General features: G+C 47.1%; 1 protein-coding gene across 1 annotated transcript; it reads left to right on the top strand.

The window, feature by feature from the left end:
• Positions 1-2,674: 2,674 nt before the first annotated feature.
• LOC142558540 (uncharacterized) lies at positions 2,675-17,042 on the top strand. Its single transcript, XM_075670672.1, has 7 exons — positions 2,675-2,706; positions 6,961-7,051; positions 7,928-8,095; positions 10,823-10,955; positions 12,317-12,537; positions 14,153-14,445; positions 16,377-17,042. Exons 1-7 carry the CDS (start codon positions 2,675-2,677, stop codon positions 16,660-16,662), a joined length of 1,224 nt encoding a protein of 407 aa, XP_075526787.1. The 3' UTR covers positions 16,663-17,042.
• Positions 17,043-18,462: the final 1,420 nt, after the last annotated feature.

Here is an 18,462-nt window from a genome sequence, read left to right as displayed (position 1 = left end):
TGTGGCCGATTTTCCTTCATTTTTCTATTCCCTGAAAAATCGAATGCTTAGTAGGGTATCCGTACTATCGTTGGTTGAAAAAAAAAAAACCTACTTTGTATTCTAGACGTAGGAACGTATGTGATCACTCGACGCGGCGTGTTTGTTCAGCTCCTCTAGGGAGACAAGAGACTGTCAAGTTTCTGGAATTCCGTGACGTCAGCCGGATACTCACATTCACATCTTACCGAGGTTTTGTCGAAATACAGCATAAACGTGATTGAATGGAATAGCTACCCGCTTTTATCGAAACAGTTAAGCCTAGTCCATGGTTAACAGGAAGATGAAGATATGAAGGGTTCAAGAATAGGCGACAAATAGAATCTCCAATGAATGAATGAATGAATGAATGAATTATTTAATCATTTTTATTTACCATATCTCAGTATTCTAAGTGGAGCCAACGTTTCGACAAAGACATTTCTCAGGATCTTGGCAGCAGGGTGAGGATTCTCTTCTTTCCCGCATTTTTATCCTGCAGGACAAAAATTTGGCCCGGTATCTAACCGCTGTCTGCCAGTAAAGATAAAACGGCATATAGATTTCGACGTGCTATGCATATCTTCAGCGTGTTTCTACACATTACAGCAGAGGAAGATAGTTTGCCGAGGAGGCCACCGTCGCTCTAGCGGTTGCCGAAGACAGCAGGGCTGGGCGCTCGCTAGTAATCACGGACTCTCAGGACACCTGCCGGGTGGTAGTACCAATCGTACCAGTGGTAGTATAGGGACACGAGCAGCCGGCATCTTAAAGTCTGGTGGCGAGAGCAAAGAAAGACGCCAGATAATTGGCGCCCCAGTGCATGAGAGCATTGCTGCGAATATGCAGGCCGCTCTCATACGCCAGCCTAGAGAGATCAGAGCATTCCTTTTGATCCTCCAGGCGGGTTCTTGCAGCGGTTCCAAACCGGCGGCCATCTTCGCCAGCGTTTCAGCTTTACGGTGGCCGTGCAACCAGATCAGAAGTTCGTTCCATTCTTTCAACAGAAGATACCCGAATAAAGGCAGTGAGGTTTAACGAGACACTAGTCTGGTTTGCTACCCTGTACTGGGAGAGAGGGGGTGCAGGGACAAAACGAGAGAGAAAGGGAGAAAAAGATCCCCGACCACGCTCACGGGTGAAGAGGTGCGGCAAGTCGACACGCGGTCGCAGAGATCTGTCAGTTAGTGGTTCTACGGTAATTATCTCGCTGCTTATTGCGCCAGCGACGCTGACGACATTGGTCCTTCCAACTTACATGCCGATTCTTTTATTCCAGTAACAAGCACTGTACGCCACCACCTGCCTGCCCTCATCGCTTCAGTCACTCACGTTACCACCTTCAAGACAGCCCTTGATAATTAATTTTGGGCCCATTATCTGTTGGAATTATTTGTCATTTCCCCCCCACTCCTTTCTACAATGCATATGCCTAGAGAGTAAACAAGTAAATAAATGTGTATGCCGATGACAGTTTGAGAAGTTGGGAGAGCACTAATAAGTGTGTGTCTTACTTCTAGCCTGAAAATAACGTCTTATTCCAGCGTCGGTAATTCTACCCGAATACCCGACAGTATGCTAAGCGAAGTGGCTTCGGACACTACGTTTGGCTGACATGATTGCATAGAAGAGTCTATGCCCTACTCTTGAGTGTGCGGAAATGTCACAGGAACCATTGCGTATTTTCTGGTAAGACGTGGCAGCATCCATCCAGTGATAAATGTAGAAGTAGTTAGCCCTCCCGATGTTTAGGGTTTCAAGAAATCTGCACCGAAGACTGGTGAAAGAGGGCCGGAAGAATAGTGTCGCAAAGGATGGGACAATACACAATGATGCAAACTTTCCATTTTGAACAACATAGAGTATGAATATAAAAATAGATATGGATAAAGGTATATACGTTCGGCAAAGGCACTGGCGAGAGGACAAAATCAGGGAAGAAACATGTATCAAGGACAAAAGTTCACGAGTGACCGTAGACAAGAAAGAACAGTGAAAAGCTGTGGGTGCGTTGAGGTGCAGTGAAGCGAAAATTACAAACGGCGGGATTTCAGCCCAGCTTGTGTGTGTGTTCTGTTGCACATGTAGATCCTGTCCGGCAGTGTACGTGATGCTTATGTCCGCCAGATTGCATCCACGAAGACCAGGACGGAATCATGCGCCGAGCACTCAAAACGTAAAAAAAAAAAAAAATCGAAATCGCCGAGGCTTACATTATGGCGGCGAGGGGGCATTATTTGCTTGCGTGGCCTGCAGAACGAAGCATTTTGTCAACATCGATTGACGTGAGCAAGCAAGCAAACTGCGCCCGCACTCTTCGCCCGTCATTTTCGTATGCGCAAGCTTTTCCAAAGCCAGTGCCGTTCCATCCAACTGAATGCCGGCCGTTGCATCAGGTTTCTAATTGGCCCCTCAGCGGTGACGTCACTCAGCCAGGCCCGAATGAGGACTCGCCTAGAACCTCCATTAGGAGGGAAAATTTACGTTAAAACAGGCTATGCTATTTTAAGGTACAGCGGGTGTGGCGATGCAACCGCTTCACTCGTAGAAGTGAAACAGGAGGCACCGGAGAACGCAATATATTTATTTTGCTCTCGACGTGAGGATAGTATCCGCCTCGGTTGCGTCTAAACCTAACCAACAATGTCGAACAATAATGGTCCAGTTCTGCGTATCACCGGAATGCACGTGAGTCATTGTCATCGTGCTGCGCCTTATTCTTAGCAAGCACGTGGCGAAAGCTATGCTCAAGTGTAGTGTGGCTCAAGTGTAGTGCGGCCCCACTCCAAATAACTACATACAGCAATACTGCTACAACTTGTGGACGTGGTTACGTCAAATCACGCAATATTTGTGCGCATTTGTGCTTCCAGTACGCGACGCACTATCGTTTTGTCGCGATCGCATGCGGTGCGTTTCGGCTGCTGGCATACAGTTAGTGTACGGACTCTATAGTCGGTTACAACTCAAGTCTGCAGTGAAGCCCCGCCAAGGCCCTCATAACCGCCAGCCGCTGTTCCTCCGCGAGGCTGCAAATAGCTCGTGCTTCAAACTTTCCCTGTTACCTAAATAAGGCGGTAACCACAAAAATAAAATTATACGCGCGTAATCTTATAGGTTTTCATTCATCTATTACAGTGGCACGGTGAAAGCCTAAATCCTTATTGAACTGAAATAAAACGTTTACTTCGCTGCATCTATTTATTGTCAAGTTTCACTTCAGTTGACAGTGAAATTTCACGAGTAAAACGGGACCAGTACTGAAATGAGCTGTACCGCGGACTTTTGAAGAGTGAAATGTTCAGATTCCATACACTTTGTCCGCTTCTGTTGCACACGTCGTCGCTTCCGCCGATGAAAAGACTCTTGACGAACAGCAGACGCTCCGGAGGTGCCAAGTACGACGCCATTTTGAAAAGGTCGCATGACGACGACTTCGTTTGCTTCCGTGATTGGCTGGCGGAGTAACACAATCCCGCGCGGTCCGTGTGCCTCGGTTGCCAACGTCTGTTTCCTTAAGTTGCATTCTACTATAGAGGGAAAGCTAGACGAAAAAGAGTGACTACCGCAAAGGTGCTGCCACGTTGCTAACCTTTTCATTTTTGTAACTCTAAAAATTGTCTGAATGTGATGTAAAAAGAAGCATTTACGCGTAACACATACGTATCGACAATGTTCAAAATTCATTTCACATGTTTTTCTGAAAGATCCGATAGCTATTTAGAAAGATCTTGTGTAAAATTTAGGGTGCGTGAAAGGATGCTTCTACAGGATCCTTTGCTTCTAATTGGCGGTGGACAAGTGGCCGATCCATACGCCCGGCTCTCTTTCCTGATTGGTTGAGGCGATCGGCAGCTACTATTACGTTGCAACGCTTTGTTCAGGTGGTGTATGAACTGTTCCCGTCATAGTTGACATTTGCGGAGTTAATCGGGGCTGTTTGATCTTTATATCCTGTCACTGCAATTACCATTTAGTTGCGAGAGAGGAAACATTGCAAGTTGTAACCCAATCTGTCCAACGGCCCTATTTCGATTCATTACTGCCATGTTGACCGTGACCACAGCCGTCTGTACTGCCCTGTTTCAACAAAAATGCATCTTAAGAAATATTTTAGAACATACATTTAGTTACGGCTTACGCTTCGTTTCCCGAGGCAGTGTTTCCATTTCTTTATGTATTATTTAATATTAGGTGAAAGAAAAGTAGGAATTGTGTTTCCATCTGCATCACTAGGACTCGTATCCGCCGTGGTTGCTTAGTGGCCAATGTGTTTGGCTGCTAAGCACGAGGTCGCGGGATCGAATCCCGGCCACGGTGGCCGCGTTTCGATGGGGGGTAAAGTGCGAAAACACCCGTGTAGTTAGATTTAGGTGCACGTTAAATAACCCCAGATGGCCCAAGTTTCCGGAGCACCCCTACACGGCGTACCTCATAATCAGATAGTGGTTTTGCCCCGTAAAACCCTGTAATTTTAATTTTGTTTACTTGATCGCGAGCGCAGTTGTGCCTTCAACTTCGAAAAACGTGACAAATGCCAAGTGATTTTCATCATTTAACAATCGGTCACAGTTCATCACTTGGGATGAAACAGGCGTGTAAAGTAATGCAATGCTTCTTTTTCTTTTGTCCCCCCAACCTTTCCTATCTGTGCGGCGACAGCACCTTCCTCATGCAGACTTTTATCCAAATGGAACTGTGCGGACCTATCTGTTCGCCACGTCCATCATCCAAGTCCTATGGGATACAGCTCGCAAGCTTAACGTCAGGTAATCCTTTAATGGATGTCCTTACGCGTTATAAGAATAGATGTGGCTCGTTGACGACACAGAAACGTAGAAAGTATTCCCGAAGACGTTGAAGAAAGGGCTCATAACCTGCATATTTCTGTATACTGACTCTCTTTCTCAAGAAAACATTTAAGAAGAACCAACCCCGCTTTGCAGTTACAAAAAATGCGCTTAGCATGCCTTGAGAGATGGTTAACTGTGACACTATGTTGCGCTACGTGTTGGCGTGTTGATCCCCTCACCACCGTGCTTTGCCTTTGCGCGGAAGCCAGGCAGCGCCTTGAGCGCCACTTCCTCAAGGACCCGTGTTCGGAACCCCCGTACGGCGTTTGCAAACCAGAGGCGTGGCGTCTCGACGACAGCGTCTCAAAACGCTAGGTGTCGCGAGAGAAGAATGCCAGAACGCTCCCGATACCACGTTGCTGTTTTTAACGCGATAGTGTGAAGGGCCCCGTGTAGGAGAAAATCCGGCGTCGGCGTCCCGCATCCGGCGTCCTGCGTCGAATGACCACCGTCGGACGGCGTTACAGCAAAAAGAACTTCGAACCACGCCTTCCCAATCACGAGGGCCCTCCATGTGGCGCAAGGAAGTTACTGAACAAATTGAATTTCTCCAGGTAAAAATAGGTAGAAATACCCTAACGTACGACTTATTTACCGCTGCGATTAGACAGCACTATCTTTGGGACCCCTCCACGAGAACGGTTAGACACTGACCAGAAATCGTGGACACTTGCCAAAGAAAGCTACACGGATTAAAAAAAAAGTTCTGAACATTAAGCCCAGAAAACCCGAACACCATGTCACATCAAGGAAAATTTGAACAACTTGATCACCTTTTTTTTAAAATCCTGGTTGAAATGCTATGTAAGTCATAAATATTTCTTATAATAAGTGATTGCTTAGTAATTTATTCGCTAAGCTATCCGCAGCTTAAACTTAGCTGCAGCTTGTCAGAAACGCTGAGCTCCTATCTAAATACACGGGAACGGGAAAATCTATTTTTCTCAGCAACCACTACATCGATATTGATTAAGTTTGCTGCATTTAAAAGAAAACTTTTATGTGTATATGCAGTATGGGAGCATATTTCTTAGTCGGTCAGTGTTGTTAAGCGAAATTCCTTGTAAAGTTAATGTTTCAAGAGCTAAAGTACCATGTCGATAACTCTAACTCGGCAATGAAAAACGATGTCACAACTTTGTGAACTAAACCTAATACATCTAAAGCGAACAAAATTGACAAGTGATACACAGCTCTGAAAACTGGGACTCATTTGTCAGTAGGACTTTCGCAAAACTCTCGTTAACATTGTAAGAATTTCTCGTAATATATAAATTCATGTATCAAAGTTGTTCGCTGTAGGCGCTGTGACCACATGCGTTTAGAAAACTGCTATCTGTTTTTGATCGATGCTGAGTTAGGTATTTGTAAACTGCGTGCTTCAATTTCCTTTTAAGCTTTCGAATATTCGAAAATTTTAGCAAATAATTTGAGGCTCTAAATCAAGATTTTGCGTCCTAGATTAACTGAAATTTACCTTTCTTTTTGAACTGCGGCAAATTTCATTCAAATCGGACGCGAATGCTCCTCAAACGTCCGTATAATTTCTATGGTAATAATTAAGGTATTCAGCCGGGGCAATTACGTCCGAATAGCCCTACTCAAAAGTGCGAAGCACATTATGTGACTTTCCGAACCACAGTTTTCCACGCGCAGTAACATCGTTTGGCGAAAGTGTAGGCCTAGAAAAACCTGTCGGCAATAATTAGGAACCACACTAGCGAGCAGTATGCTGCCGATTGGCGCTGACTGGCCGAAAATAGATCGCTGGTTCGGCACTTTAAATACCTTCTTTTCTTTTCACTTCGTGGCTGCATATGGCCGTTGATACGTAAGATTTCCTCCGTCGTCCGTGCGCTTAGACCAACTTAAGTGCGCCTTACCAACAAGTAAGGCCGTACGCCAGCGTTTGTCAATGGCCATAGAGTCGTCAGACGCAGTGGCGGCGTCGGAGCGGAGAAGTTAAGCAAGAAACGTTAGGGATTTTTACGTACGACGAGTGAGAAGGCGACGTTAAGTTTGAGATCCTCGAGCAAGTATAGTAATTAGCAAGCAAGTAATTGCGCGCCTCAAACACCTTGTGATGCAGTCACCGGACAACCATCAACCCGGTCAACGTGTGGGGGAATCGACTGCCCAACGGCACCTGGACGGGCTTCCTCGGAGAAATTCAGAGAAATGTAAGTCAGGCCCTCTCTTCATGCACGCAGAAATCAGACTCGAACAAAGTTTACCTCACGTCGATTGCCCAAATAACTATAAATTAGCCACTCCATTGCCGCACAGAGGGTTGATGCGCACTGACGAACCAGCGAGCCCTTCTCCGTTTTCTTTTTCTTTCTTTCTGTTTTCTCGAGCGCGTAGAAAACATTAGCACCACCTGCTCGAAGCGGATAAGCATTCCGGGCACGGCTCGCACGTAGCGATTTTAAATTTGACATTCATTTATTCGTTATAGATTACAGGTTATAAAAAAGAATAATATACAGAAGAAGGCCTAATAGTCAAAGACTGTATCGGGACCTCCCGTTATCTATAAATATGCATTTTCTAAACCAACGAGGAGAACTACATTAAAATCATATATAAGGAAACATGGAAGAAAGTAAGTACTGGAGAATGCAAAACAAGATCAGGAGTTACAATAAATCTAACGAAGGAAATTATACAATTGCAAGGAGCAAATGCAGCAAAACTAAATGAACTAAATGAAATTGACAGTAACGGACAAAAAATTTTACCCCAACATGCAATACAAAAAATGAAGAATTTCAGAATATACATGACCCTAAATGCAACAATAGAAACAAAGAAAAACTTTTAAAAAATTGAGTCATTTTGAACGCACGAGACGTGGTCTTCATTTGAGCACTCGTGCGCACTTCTTTTTTTTTTGAAAGCTCCGTAATTTAACCGCTGCATCTCTCCCCCTTATCACTGTTTCCCTTACCTTCTCACTCCCGCCACTTCCCGAGCCAATTCACCGCAGCCATTTAAGGGGAAAAATGCGAAGAATAAAGACGTGCAAACGACAACATCTCTCTCGCAAAACCCAGGAAAGCGACGTGTCGTTCACGCTGTTCACGCCCACTGTCGAGCGGAGTGAGTTGGCCGAGGCGAGCGACCCCGTGTGGTTCGAGGAAGCGGTCATCCTGGGAGGATTCAGCGAGCGCGCCATCCGTCAGAGTAGCATCACCGGCTCTCTCACAGTGTTCGGGATGGAGGTACGTGAATCCTGCCGGTCTTAAGGCTTGGTGCCGAAGGTACCCGGCATGTTTCTTTACTTTCTCTCTCTGCCCCCCCCCCCCCCCAATCGGTCTAAGGTTTGGTGCCGAAGGTACCCGGCATGTTTCTTTACTTTCTCTCCCTGACCCCCCCCCCCTCCCATCGTCGGTCTAAGCCTTGGCGCCGAAGGTACCCGGCATGTTTCTTTACTTTCTCTCTCTGCCCCCCCCCCCTCCCATCGTCGGTCTAAGCCTTGGTGCCGAAGGTACCCGGCATGTTTCTGCACTTCCTCTCCCTCACCCCCACCTCGCCACACGCCTCGTTTGCGCAAAATATTGACAGAGATTCAAACAATTGAGTTTTCACGTACTCGTTTGTTTGTAACACAATCATATTGCATGGTAACTTCTATCGTTGTTTTTTTTTTCATTAATTTGCGGTTCTTACGCAGTATTATGCACGCAGAATGATGGTCGTACAGATTGACGGGGATTCTGCGGCGTATTGTGCGATATTTGTGCCATTGATGCCTGTCGCCGAGGGCCAATGTGCAGAAAACCTTGATCCGTCAAGCTTGTCCGCGCATCCTCCCCCCCGCCCCCCTCCTTCTGGTTTCCTTGCACAATACAAGCGCGTGCATCGCATAGAAAATAAAACAAAAATGGCATCCGCTTAATCGGTGGTGATTACGATTTTGGTCTGATGGCTTTCAAACACGAATTAAAGCTACGTAGAAGGAATCTACAGTAAAACTAAAGAAAAAAATGGGAGAAACGTCGAGACCTGATCCATAATATCCCGGCACATTTGGTGAACATCTCAATAGATATGTTCACCAAATCAAGCCACCAAACTTGCCACTGGAACGCGCGTCTTGCACATCACGACGACTTTATAATGATTTAAGTCTCACTCGCATTTATGGCAACACTAACGCATTTAACTTCTCGGCTTTACCACGAGCGATTCGGTTATGGAATTCGCTTCCTAATAGCACTGTCGCTCAAATGAGCAATGATAAATTTAGACAACTACTGAACCTACAGTCTTCATCATAACAAATATCTTCATCTGTACATATGTCATGTCATATAATACGTGACTTTCTTTTTCTTGTTATTGTGGTTTCAATTTTGTTTGCTTTATGTACTCGCGCTATGTACGTTATTTTGCGCAAGTGTTACATCGCCTTTTATGTTAGGGTGAAATGTACTTTTCATTCCTTTCCCGATAACTCTTTGTATTGATTTAGCGTTTTTTTAACACTGTTTTGGAAGCATGTGATCATTACAAACATTTTTGACTCTCACATTTTTTAGCGCTCATATATCTGTTTTCTCTTGTCATTTGTTCAATGACGCCCCCCTTACTCAATGCTCCCGTTGGGGCCTGTAAGGTACTTTGAAATAAATAAATAAATAAATATCCTAAATGTGTAAATAAAGTAACTCAATTTAACGAAAGGATGATTTATAGAATGTTCGATTTAACGAAGTATCTTGATTCGCCGACTCATTTTCACACAGCTTGCAAACATCGAAGCGAGAAGTTATCTCGCTGTCTTGCAATATGGCCCTGAACTATGGCCCCTAGAAGGAAGATGCCGCAGCCTATAACAGAAACACTTGTTTCTCTCTCTCTCTCTTTCTCGACGTCTTGCACAACTTAGCAAAATTGATGCTTCCTCTTTTTCTATTATGGCTGGTCTCTCTCTCTCTCTCTCTCTCTCTCTCTCTCTCTCTCTCTCTCTCTCTCTCTCTCTCTCTGTGTGTGTGCGTGTGCGTGTGCGCGTGCGTGCGTGCGTGCGTGCGTGCGTGCGTGCGTGCGTGCGTGCGTGCGCGCGCGCGCGCGCGCGCTATTGGCAAGTAAATAGATAAGAGGAAACCATCTTGTGTTAGGCATGCATCGAAGGTTAATCAAACATTACCACACCGATTTCATGCGGGCCATTTATCTCTTAGGAAGCTGCCGTTGCAGTGGTTCGGCACATGGCAACGAAAACAGGGCCAAGGGGAGGTTTAAACAAAAAAAGAATTTGCGACCTCCTTGGACAGTGCACGCCGCCCGATTTCCGGTGTTATGCTCGGAATTGCAAGCTCAGCGTCGGCTCTACCAGATGGCGCCAGCTGCTATGACTTACGAGATTTGAAAAGTGTTTTTGTTTCTCTTAGCGCAGCTTTAATCGGCAATTTCTTAGCCCAACAAAGCCCATAGAGACAGAAACTACGTTTTTTTTATTTTTTGCTCTGGAATAACTGCTTTACTATTTATTTAAATATACCTTACCCGTAATGAAGCATTAAATCAGGGTGTGTGTGTGTGGGGGGGGGGGGGGTTAGAATAAGTTACACAAATTAAAGAACATAGGCAACCTTATTAGCCCATATAAACAAGCAAATATTGAACACATCAAAACAAATTTAATATAACCCTAGCAGATAGGGCAGTACAAAACACGCAAACATGTCAGTTACAAACAGCATGCATGTTAAAACTGAAAGCAACGCAGAAACACAGTATGGGAAACAATAAGAAAACGCAACACATGAATGTTTTGAGTGCGTTTGATTAAATTAATTTCTCCATAACTTTCCATTTACATCGAATTCGTTAAATAGAGGTTTAGCTGCGCATCTCCTTCTTTATTCTTAACACCCCCCCCCCCCCACCCACTCTTTGTTTCCGATATTTTGCGGGCTGTTCTACCCGTGTTCATAACTTTCCAGGTTTGGTTGACCTTGCTCGCTTCTCTAGTCGTCCTGGCGCTGGTCGCATCCCTGGGGCCGAATTCCGACGGCCAGTTTCAGTCCGAGTTCAAGAACAACGTGTTCCGCCTATTGGCCATCCTGTTCCTGGAATGCAAGTATAATTTTCTGTGAAAACTAGATGTGATACCCAAGAATGCCCTATGCACCCGGTAATCTCTCTCAAATGAAGTTTATTTACCTTCGGTTTCCAAAAATGCACGCGCAGAAGACACGCACTCCGAAGGAACTAAAGAGACATCGCAAACGCCTTTCATGGTATACTGCGCACAATTCGGTTGTATACCAAATTTTGTAGACAGCGAAATTCTGCATACTGACAATGCGATGGGGAAAAACTGCGCAAACCCGACGCCTGTGTCCCAACCGACGCCTATTTCCGTGCCGGAAAGTGCTTGCTGCATAGCGGTGACGTTTTCTGCCCGGCATTTCACCTTTTCGCTCCTTCGAATTTCTGTGTAGGGATCTGTGGGAGTCTCCACCCACGACCACTCGAATTCATGCCACAAGTTGGCCCGTAAACGCTTGTGCTCGAGATGGGCCAGTCTCCAGGGGCAACCACTACAAGTAGACCCGGTGAATTTTCCCAAGAAAGCTTCGCTATATATATTCTTGTGCTGTTGCCTGCATGTTCTGGCCTTAAATTTGCTCCGGAGCCCCGACCAATCACGTATTGTCATAACTCACAATAAATCTCAAATTTCACACAGGGATTGTCAGACTTGAGTCGACGTCTTTCGAAAGCGAACGTGCGTGTTCGTGGCTGAACATTTGGTGCAGCTGAAAATGAAAACACCCTGCGTAGTCTCGAACAGAACCGCGAAAAAGAACATTAAACAAGTCAGTTATAACATCAGCACGAATCCAAACACGAATAAGCCGAAAAAGTGACCATAATGCGTTCTGTGCGTTTCGAGGCTCACGTGCACGGTGGCTTGGTCTTTCGCTTCAGAACGTATACATTTAATGCTAACTACAACCACCCTAGAAATCAGCTACAGAGCGATTACATGTCGCAGTGCAACCTAATTGCGCGTCATACGTGTTCTTATCCCCCCTCTCTCTCTCTCTTTCTTTCTTTACCCGTCGTGGTTGCCGAGTGGCTATGGTGTTGGGCTGCTGAGCACGAGGTCACAGGATCCAATCCCGGCCACGGCGGCCTCATTTCGATGGGGGCGGAATGCGAAAACAGCCGTGTACTCAGATTTAGGTGCACGTTAAAGAACCCCGGTGGTCGCAATTTCCGGAGTCCTCCACTACGGCGTGCCTCATAATCAGAAAGGGGTTTTGGCACGTAAAACCCCATAATTTCTTTTTGGTTTCTTTGTTCTGTTCGCGTTTCATTTTAAGCCCGTACGGCACACCAAGAAATCGGAAAGTCGAGGACGATCGAGAAAGAGACGGCGACTTACGTGCCAGCGTAACTTCGACGTCGTCTCACCTTCTCTGACGCAGCCGTCCCGCGAACGCCTCGTCATTCGTCGGCGCGCATTGTGTTCGCCTTCTGGTGCCTGGCGATGCTGGTGCTGACGAACTTCTTCAGCGGCGAGATGAAGGCGGCCCTGACCGTGCGTCAGCCGAGCGGTCACCGCGTCGACTCCGCCGCTGCGCTGGCCGCCCGCGACGACATGGACGCGTACACGATGCGTGGCACCGTCTATCACCTGCTTTTGGCCGTGAGTCCGCGGCTTGGTAGACAGTGACGCTCTCTCTTGCGACTGTCCCGCAGTCGCGGAGCGTAAGACGACGTTCAACCGTTAGCTTATTGTGTTGCTCTTAAACTATTCGTTCGAGCACAAAGGCAATTTTTGCCCCAACACATTGAGGAAACTAGATATCGTCCTCTCGAGTGAACAGACCGTATACTAGAGCACCGTCCCCACCCATCATCGGCTCAGAAGGCAGTGAAGGCACTTTTGTGCTTTCTGAGAACGTCTGGTGTTGTGCGAGCGGCTGTGACTGGTACCGTCCCCCGTGCAGGATTCTGTACTCTCTCTCTTTCTCTCTCCCCCTTCTCCCTATCCCCAGCGTAGGGTAGCCAACCGTACTAACTGGTTAACATCACTGACTTCGTTATATCCCCATCTCTCTCTCTTAAATATAGGAGTGTGCGAACGGTAATTTTTGAGACCGAATCGAATACGAATCGAATAATGCCAGAAGCGAATCGAATGTTGAATAGTTTTCTAATAGTCAATACGCTGTTCTCGCTAATATTATAAAACAACGGTCAAATGAATACTGTAGCAAATTTCGATCCTTACACTGCAAGTTATTATGAGCACAAATGATTGCTTATTAAAAGCGCGAATGCAGCATTAGGAACACGTTGCGTGTAGTTTGGTCGCATGTTCGCAGTTATTCGGAGAGTACGAATGATCGTGGTTTAACTGGTCAGGTCTCGCTCTGTGAGCGACATAGCATGTCAGACAACGTGGCTTCTCAAGTTTCATGCTTATTATGGCTGCGGGGATAAAATTCGTTGTAAATTTTCTCCAGTGTTATGTTTAATTAGGCGCAGTTGACGAATTCTTCATATTCAAAAACTATTCGAAGAGTATTAGCATTTGCAAATAGTGACTATTCGACTCTAACACCGAATAAGATAGCGCAATATTCAATTCCTCATTCAATGGATTTGAATATTCGCACGCGCCTGCTATTTAGCGAGCAAGCACTCGAGGATTTAGTAAGCTCCCAATCAATGTGGTACAGTAGCGTGAGCCAAAAAACCATCTCCCTATGTCGGAGCAAAGTTAAACAAACGTATATGGGGTTCTCAAAGCAGAAATGCTTTGATGAGGCAACCGCTGCACCGATTTGAATGAAGTTTCTTGCATCTGCACGAGTCCATAGTCAAGATAGCGGGCGACAGATGGAAACACACTAAGGGATAAAAAGTTGGACGCACGTGGGTAAGGTGCCTGGCACAGGCCGGCCGACGCTTCGATAGGTGGACCTATCTTTGTCGAAGGCAGCCTTGTCGTCCTAGACGTGTCAGTTTCAAAGGGTCTCTTAGAGTGACGTCACAGGGCCTCGTCACTGCCGACTATCTGCAAATGAAGAAACTGAAAAGAGAGTGAGGAATCATTTTTCTCTTTAGTTGTTTAATTGCCTCCAATGCCGCAGGCCATGGGTAGAGCTTGTACAAGTTCAGAAATATACATATGTCGGCTACTGCTTCAACTATTCACGGCCTCGTGCACCGTACACCGCAGCACCGCAGGTGCACGGTGTAGCATCAGCCCTGCTGTGGGCGTAGCCAGGCTGATGCTGCACCATACACCGCAGCACTCCCCTCGGAGCCACGACCGGCAGGTGGCGCGCAAGCTGAAGCCGAACTTCCGGGTCCCCTACCGGCGGCTGTACTCGCCGGCCGTGCTGGACGAAGTGGCCAGCGGCAAGGCGGTCATCATCGCCGATCGCACGTCGGCCCTCTACCAGATGGCCAGGGCTTGCCGCGGCTACCCGGGCCATGAGTTCTACTTCGGCCGCGAGCGGCTGTTCTCGCACATGCAGGTCGTCTACTACGGCCGCCGCCGGGAACCCGCTTTGATGAACGTCATGAAACAGTGGAACAAGAGGTGAGGAAGCGCGCGCGCTCGTTTTTAACAAAAAGAAGGGGCCGAACGCCGGCTCACTGTGAAAGACGGTCGCGAGCAGAATCGAGTGCGCGAGAAATGCCTTCCGAGTGCACGAGTCACACGCGTAGTGCGTTGGATCTGTTGTTCTGTTCCGTTACGTTACAATTCAGTTGATGCGGAGAAGATGAAGTAGAAAATGACTTGGCTGCTCCATTTCTGTCTCGCCTGCATTAAAGCACAAGAAGAAATATAGTAAGAAAATACGCGGGCAAATAAATCAGTCGACAAGTGACAAACAGATAATAAAGATGAGGCTACCACGAAGGACCGTTTAATTGACATTGGCCTGCTGCGTACGAACGTGGATGGAGGACTCAAACGCAAACCACATGCTGTACCCGAGTCTGCAGAATAGGACATAAAAGAAGGTACCACTCCCTGTATTCCAAATTCGTTCAGGTGGGTTCCCGAGATAAAATTTCCTTTAAAGGGACGAAGAAGAACGAGATAAATCTGCTTGCACCACGAAGGCCTCCCGTCTTCACGCCGTCTTGACAATATTTTTATTTATTTGGCGGAAAAAGAAAAGAAAGGAACGCAATTACCAGCAGTATACATGGGGAGGGGGGGAACAAAAGCCCCCTTTTCAAATTCCGCAGCTAACTGGAGCCCCGCTACGCCATTGTGGCGTCAAGGCCGTTAAAGTGTATTTCATCGCATTGGGCCATTTTAGGTGCATGAAAAGTTATCAGTGCTTCCTAGTTTGAACCAGTGGCTCGCTTAGAATCGAGCCACATTCCGTCATCATGTATAGACCGTTTTACTGGTGAGGAGGAACGTAGTAACGAACCAGCGCCTCGGCGCCCCTCTCCTCTCAATGGTATGTGCTGATCGCTGTTTCTACCAGCGGCCGCTTGGAACGGTAGTGATGTCATCCCGAATTACTGCGATCCTAACGTGTCTAGTGTGTGATCTGTGCTATGTCAGATGAATCAAGGCGAACGGGCAACCGCTGTGCTGTAATCGGCTGGAAAAATAACATTCGGAAGCGAATGGTGACGTGCGACTTCAACCGCGGTTACTCTGAGCAGTCTGTCGCTGCGGTTGCGGACAAGCGTCGGCTTTGGATTGCCAGCGCATTACAGAAAACGGTTGACGCCATCGGCTGCGTCGCATGTATGTCCACAAGATTTTGTTTCGACTCAGTGCACATATGTGTCGAACTCGGTACTCGTGATCGACCTGCGGTAGTTATGAACGAAAGGTGTATACATTCGAGTCGATCAACTAGTGCGAATGGACTGAATCAATCATTTCTTCGTGCACGCGCGTTAATCTGTTCGAACGTAGTCTAAGGGCAGGCGACACCCTGTACTCAAACATTTTAGGAAGACGAGGGGGGGGGGGGGGAGTGGAACGTTCCTTGTGTGCCTTCGAGCTCCCCCCCCCCTTCCGTTTGGCTACGCCCCTGGTAAAGATTCATGCCACGAGGTCGCCTGCCGTCATGTATTTCTTTAGAAGTGCCCAGGAGGACATGGGGGACTTATTTCAGTATGTATTTCTTTCTTGAATTCACGTTAACGTAACGCTACCCTTTGTCGAACGTGCTTACCCAGCTCTAAGGCAAATGGTACACTGCGGCACCTTCACGACGAAGTGATCCGTACAACGAAGGGTTTTGGAAGTCCCAGTACTTCGTCGTAAAGGCATTTGACTTTTAGAGACATCCATCCTAGAGCAGGACTAAGTGACAATCTGAGACTTGCATAGATCACATCATTCACCTTGTACGAAACTTTCTCCACCTTGCGGGCTTCCGCAGAACTGATTGTTCTTTTATATCTGTGGCTTCGGAGATGGCACCATCTGCGCCGTTGCGAGCTCGGAGGCTTCCTCTTAAGGCGTCCTTACAAACGCGACCACAACTGCAGGATGAACTGGCTGACCGAAGCGGGCTTGCTTCGCAAGTGGCACGAGGACACCGAGTCTCTGGCCGGGGACTTCTCGCGCTGCCCCAAGATCCGCATGGGCGAGGCGGAGCAGCTCGACTTCGAGCACCACCGGCCCATCTTAGTCCTCGTCCTGGCCGGACACGCGATCGCCTTGCTCGCTCTTCTAGCTGAGGTGCTGCTGGCTTGGCGCGTCGCAGCGCCCTGTGGAGCGTCGCGCAGCCCCACGCACTTACCTCGCGCATATTTGCGAAGTAGTAAACGTTAGAGCGAGCGCTTTAAAAAGTAGACCGAAGAGCGCGACCTGTAAGTGAGACTATACGGGTGTAGTGTTAAATCGACACTTTCAGGCACGTATTCAATGGAGCCTAAAGGAAGGTATTACGTGAAACTAGACTGAAAGGCTAGACAATCATGAATTTGGGATTCCTGGCCACAACGACGCCTTTGTGAGTGCTAGAAAGGCGAAAATGGCAAGTCGCAGTAAACCCACTTATTTTGCACTATGGCACCTCACATGTGACGTCAGCACTGGCTCATTCACAGAGGGCGGTAAAGAGGGAGGTCACGTGGGGATTACGGCAACTTGTCCCATTCTGGCGCGGGTGGTTCAAATTGAGGAGCAGCACCGGAACCTTCAGTGGCAATTTTCTGAGCAACAAAGTACTGACACACAGAAAACCTTCAAAGACCTCTAGATGAATACTCTAACTCGGCTCAATATTTTTCTTTGGTGTCGTTTCAATTATCTCCGTTGAAAATGTCACTTTAGCGCGTCTTCTGCATCTTCAGAAGCGTTAAAAAAAACAGCCGCAGGAAGGACGAAGAATTTTCAATTCTTCAATGAGTTTCGTCAAGCTTTCACAATGAGGGCTCGTTGTGACAACTATCGAAAGGAACGTCAGATAGGAAGACGCCAAAGATTTCACGTCTAGCACATTTCTAAAACACCAGTCCAGCCACTTGAAAAACACGCTTGACGTTAAACATTGTGTCAAAGAACGGAAGCAACGAACCCACTACGTGATGGCATACGTCGCCGTAAACGTGCAGCTCAGTTTTGCTCAAGCACGTCACACGCATTAGTCGAACTTGCAGCACATTCCAAACCAGAGATATTTCAAGACGTCTACGATACATTTCATATACTCCTATTTTCGTCAGTGATTTTCCTTCTGATACAATATCTTGACGCGCATGATCGTGCCCGCAACGCCTGCAGGGCTTAAGAATTTTGTGTTCTTGTTGTTGCTGTTGCTGGTGTTACTTTAAATGAGATGTTAGTGCCTTCAGTGGCACCGGCTACTTTTCGTCGCAGGGCAAACAAACAACAAAAGTTAAGAAGAGCAAATAAAAATAATAACGACCGTCTATAATAGCCAGAGAATTTGCAAAGTTCTGTATACTACTAATGGTAGGCGCAGAATTGAGAGCCTACATGAAGACTCCGAAACACACACCGTTCCGTAAGTGGGCGAGTGAATAAGTAAATTAATCAAATTATGGACTTTATCGTCGCTGAGCAATGCACACGCTGTTAGAGACGCCGCTGTGGAGTGCTCATGATTAGTTCCGTTCATATGACCTTCTTCTTTAACGTGCGCCCAAATCGCAGTTTGCCAGAGTTTTCACATCCTCCCTACAGAGGAATGCTTGAGTCCTATGGCCGGAACAGTGCCGGCGGCCACGCTACCTCGAACTAACGACTCGCTCGCTCACTCGTTTTTCTCACTCACTCACTCACTCACTCACTCACTCACTCACTCACTCACTCACTCACTCACTCACTCACTCACTCACTCACTCACTCACTCACTCACTCACTCACTCACTCACTCACTCACTCACTCACTCACTCACTCAGCCTTGAACAAACGACTCACGCATTTACTCACACATTCACTCCCTCGCTCACGCCACTCACTCATACACTCACACCCGCCGTGGTTGCTTAGTGGCTATGGTGTTGGGCTGCTGAGCGTAAGGTCGTGGGATCGAATCCCGGCCACGGCGGCCGCATTTCGATGGGGGCGAAATGCGAAAACACCCGTGTATACTTAGATTTAGG

This window comes from Dermacentor variabilis, chromosome 9 (genome assembly GCF_050947875.1).
Source record: "Dermacentor variabilis isolate Ectoservices chromosome 9, ASM5094787v1, whole genome shotgun sequence".
Taxonomy (NCBI): Eukaryota; Metazoa; Arthropoda; class Arachnida; order Ixodida; family Ixodidae; genus Dermacentor; species Dermacentor variabilis.
Note: the sequence above shows the minus strand (reverse complement) of the source record. Positions and strands in the feature narration are given on the sequence as shown.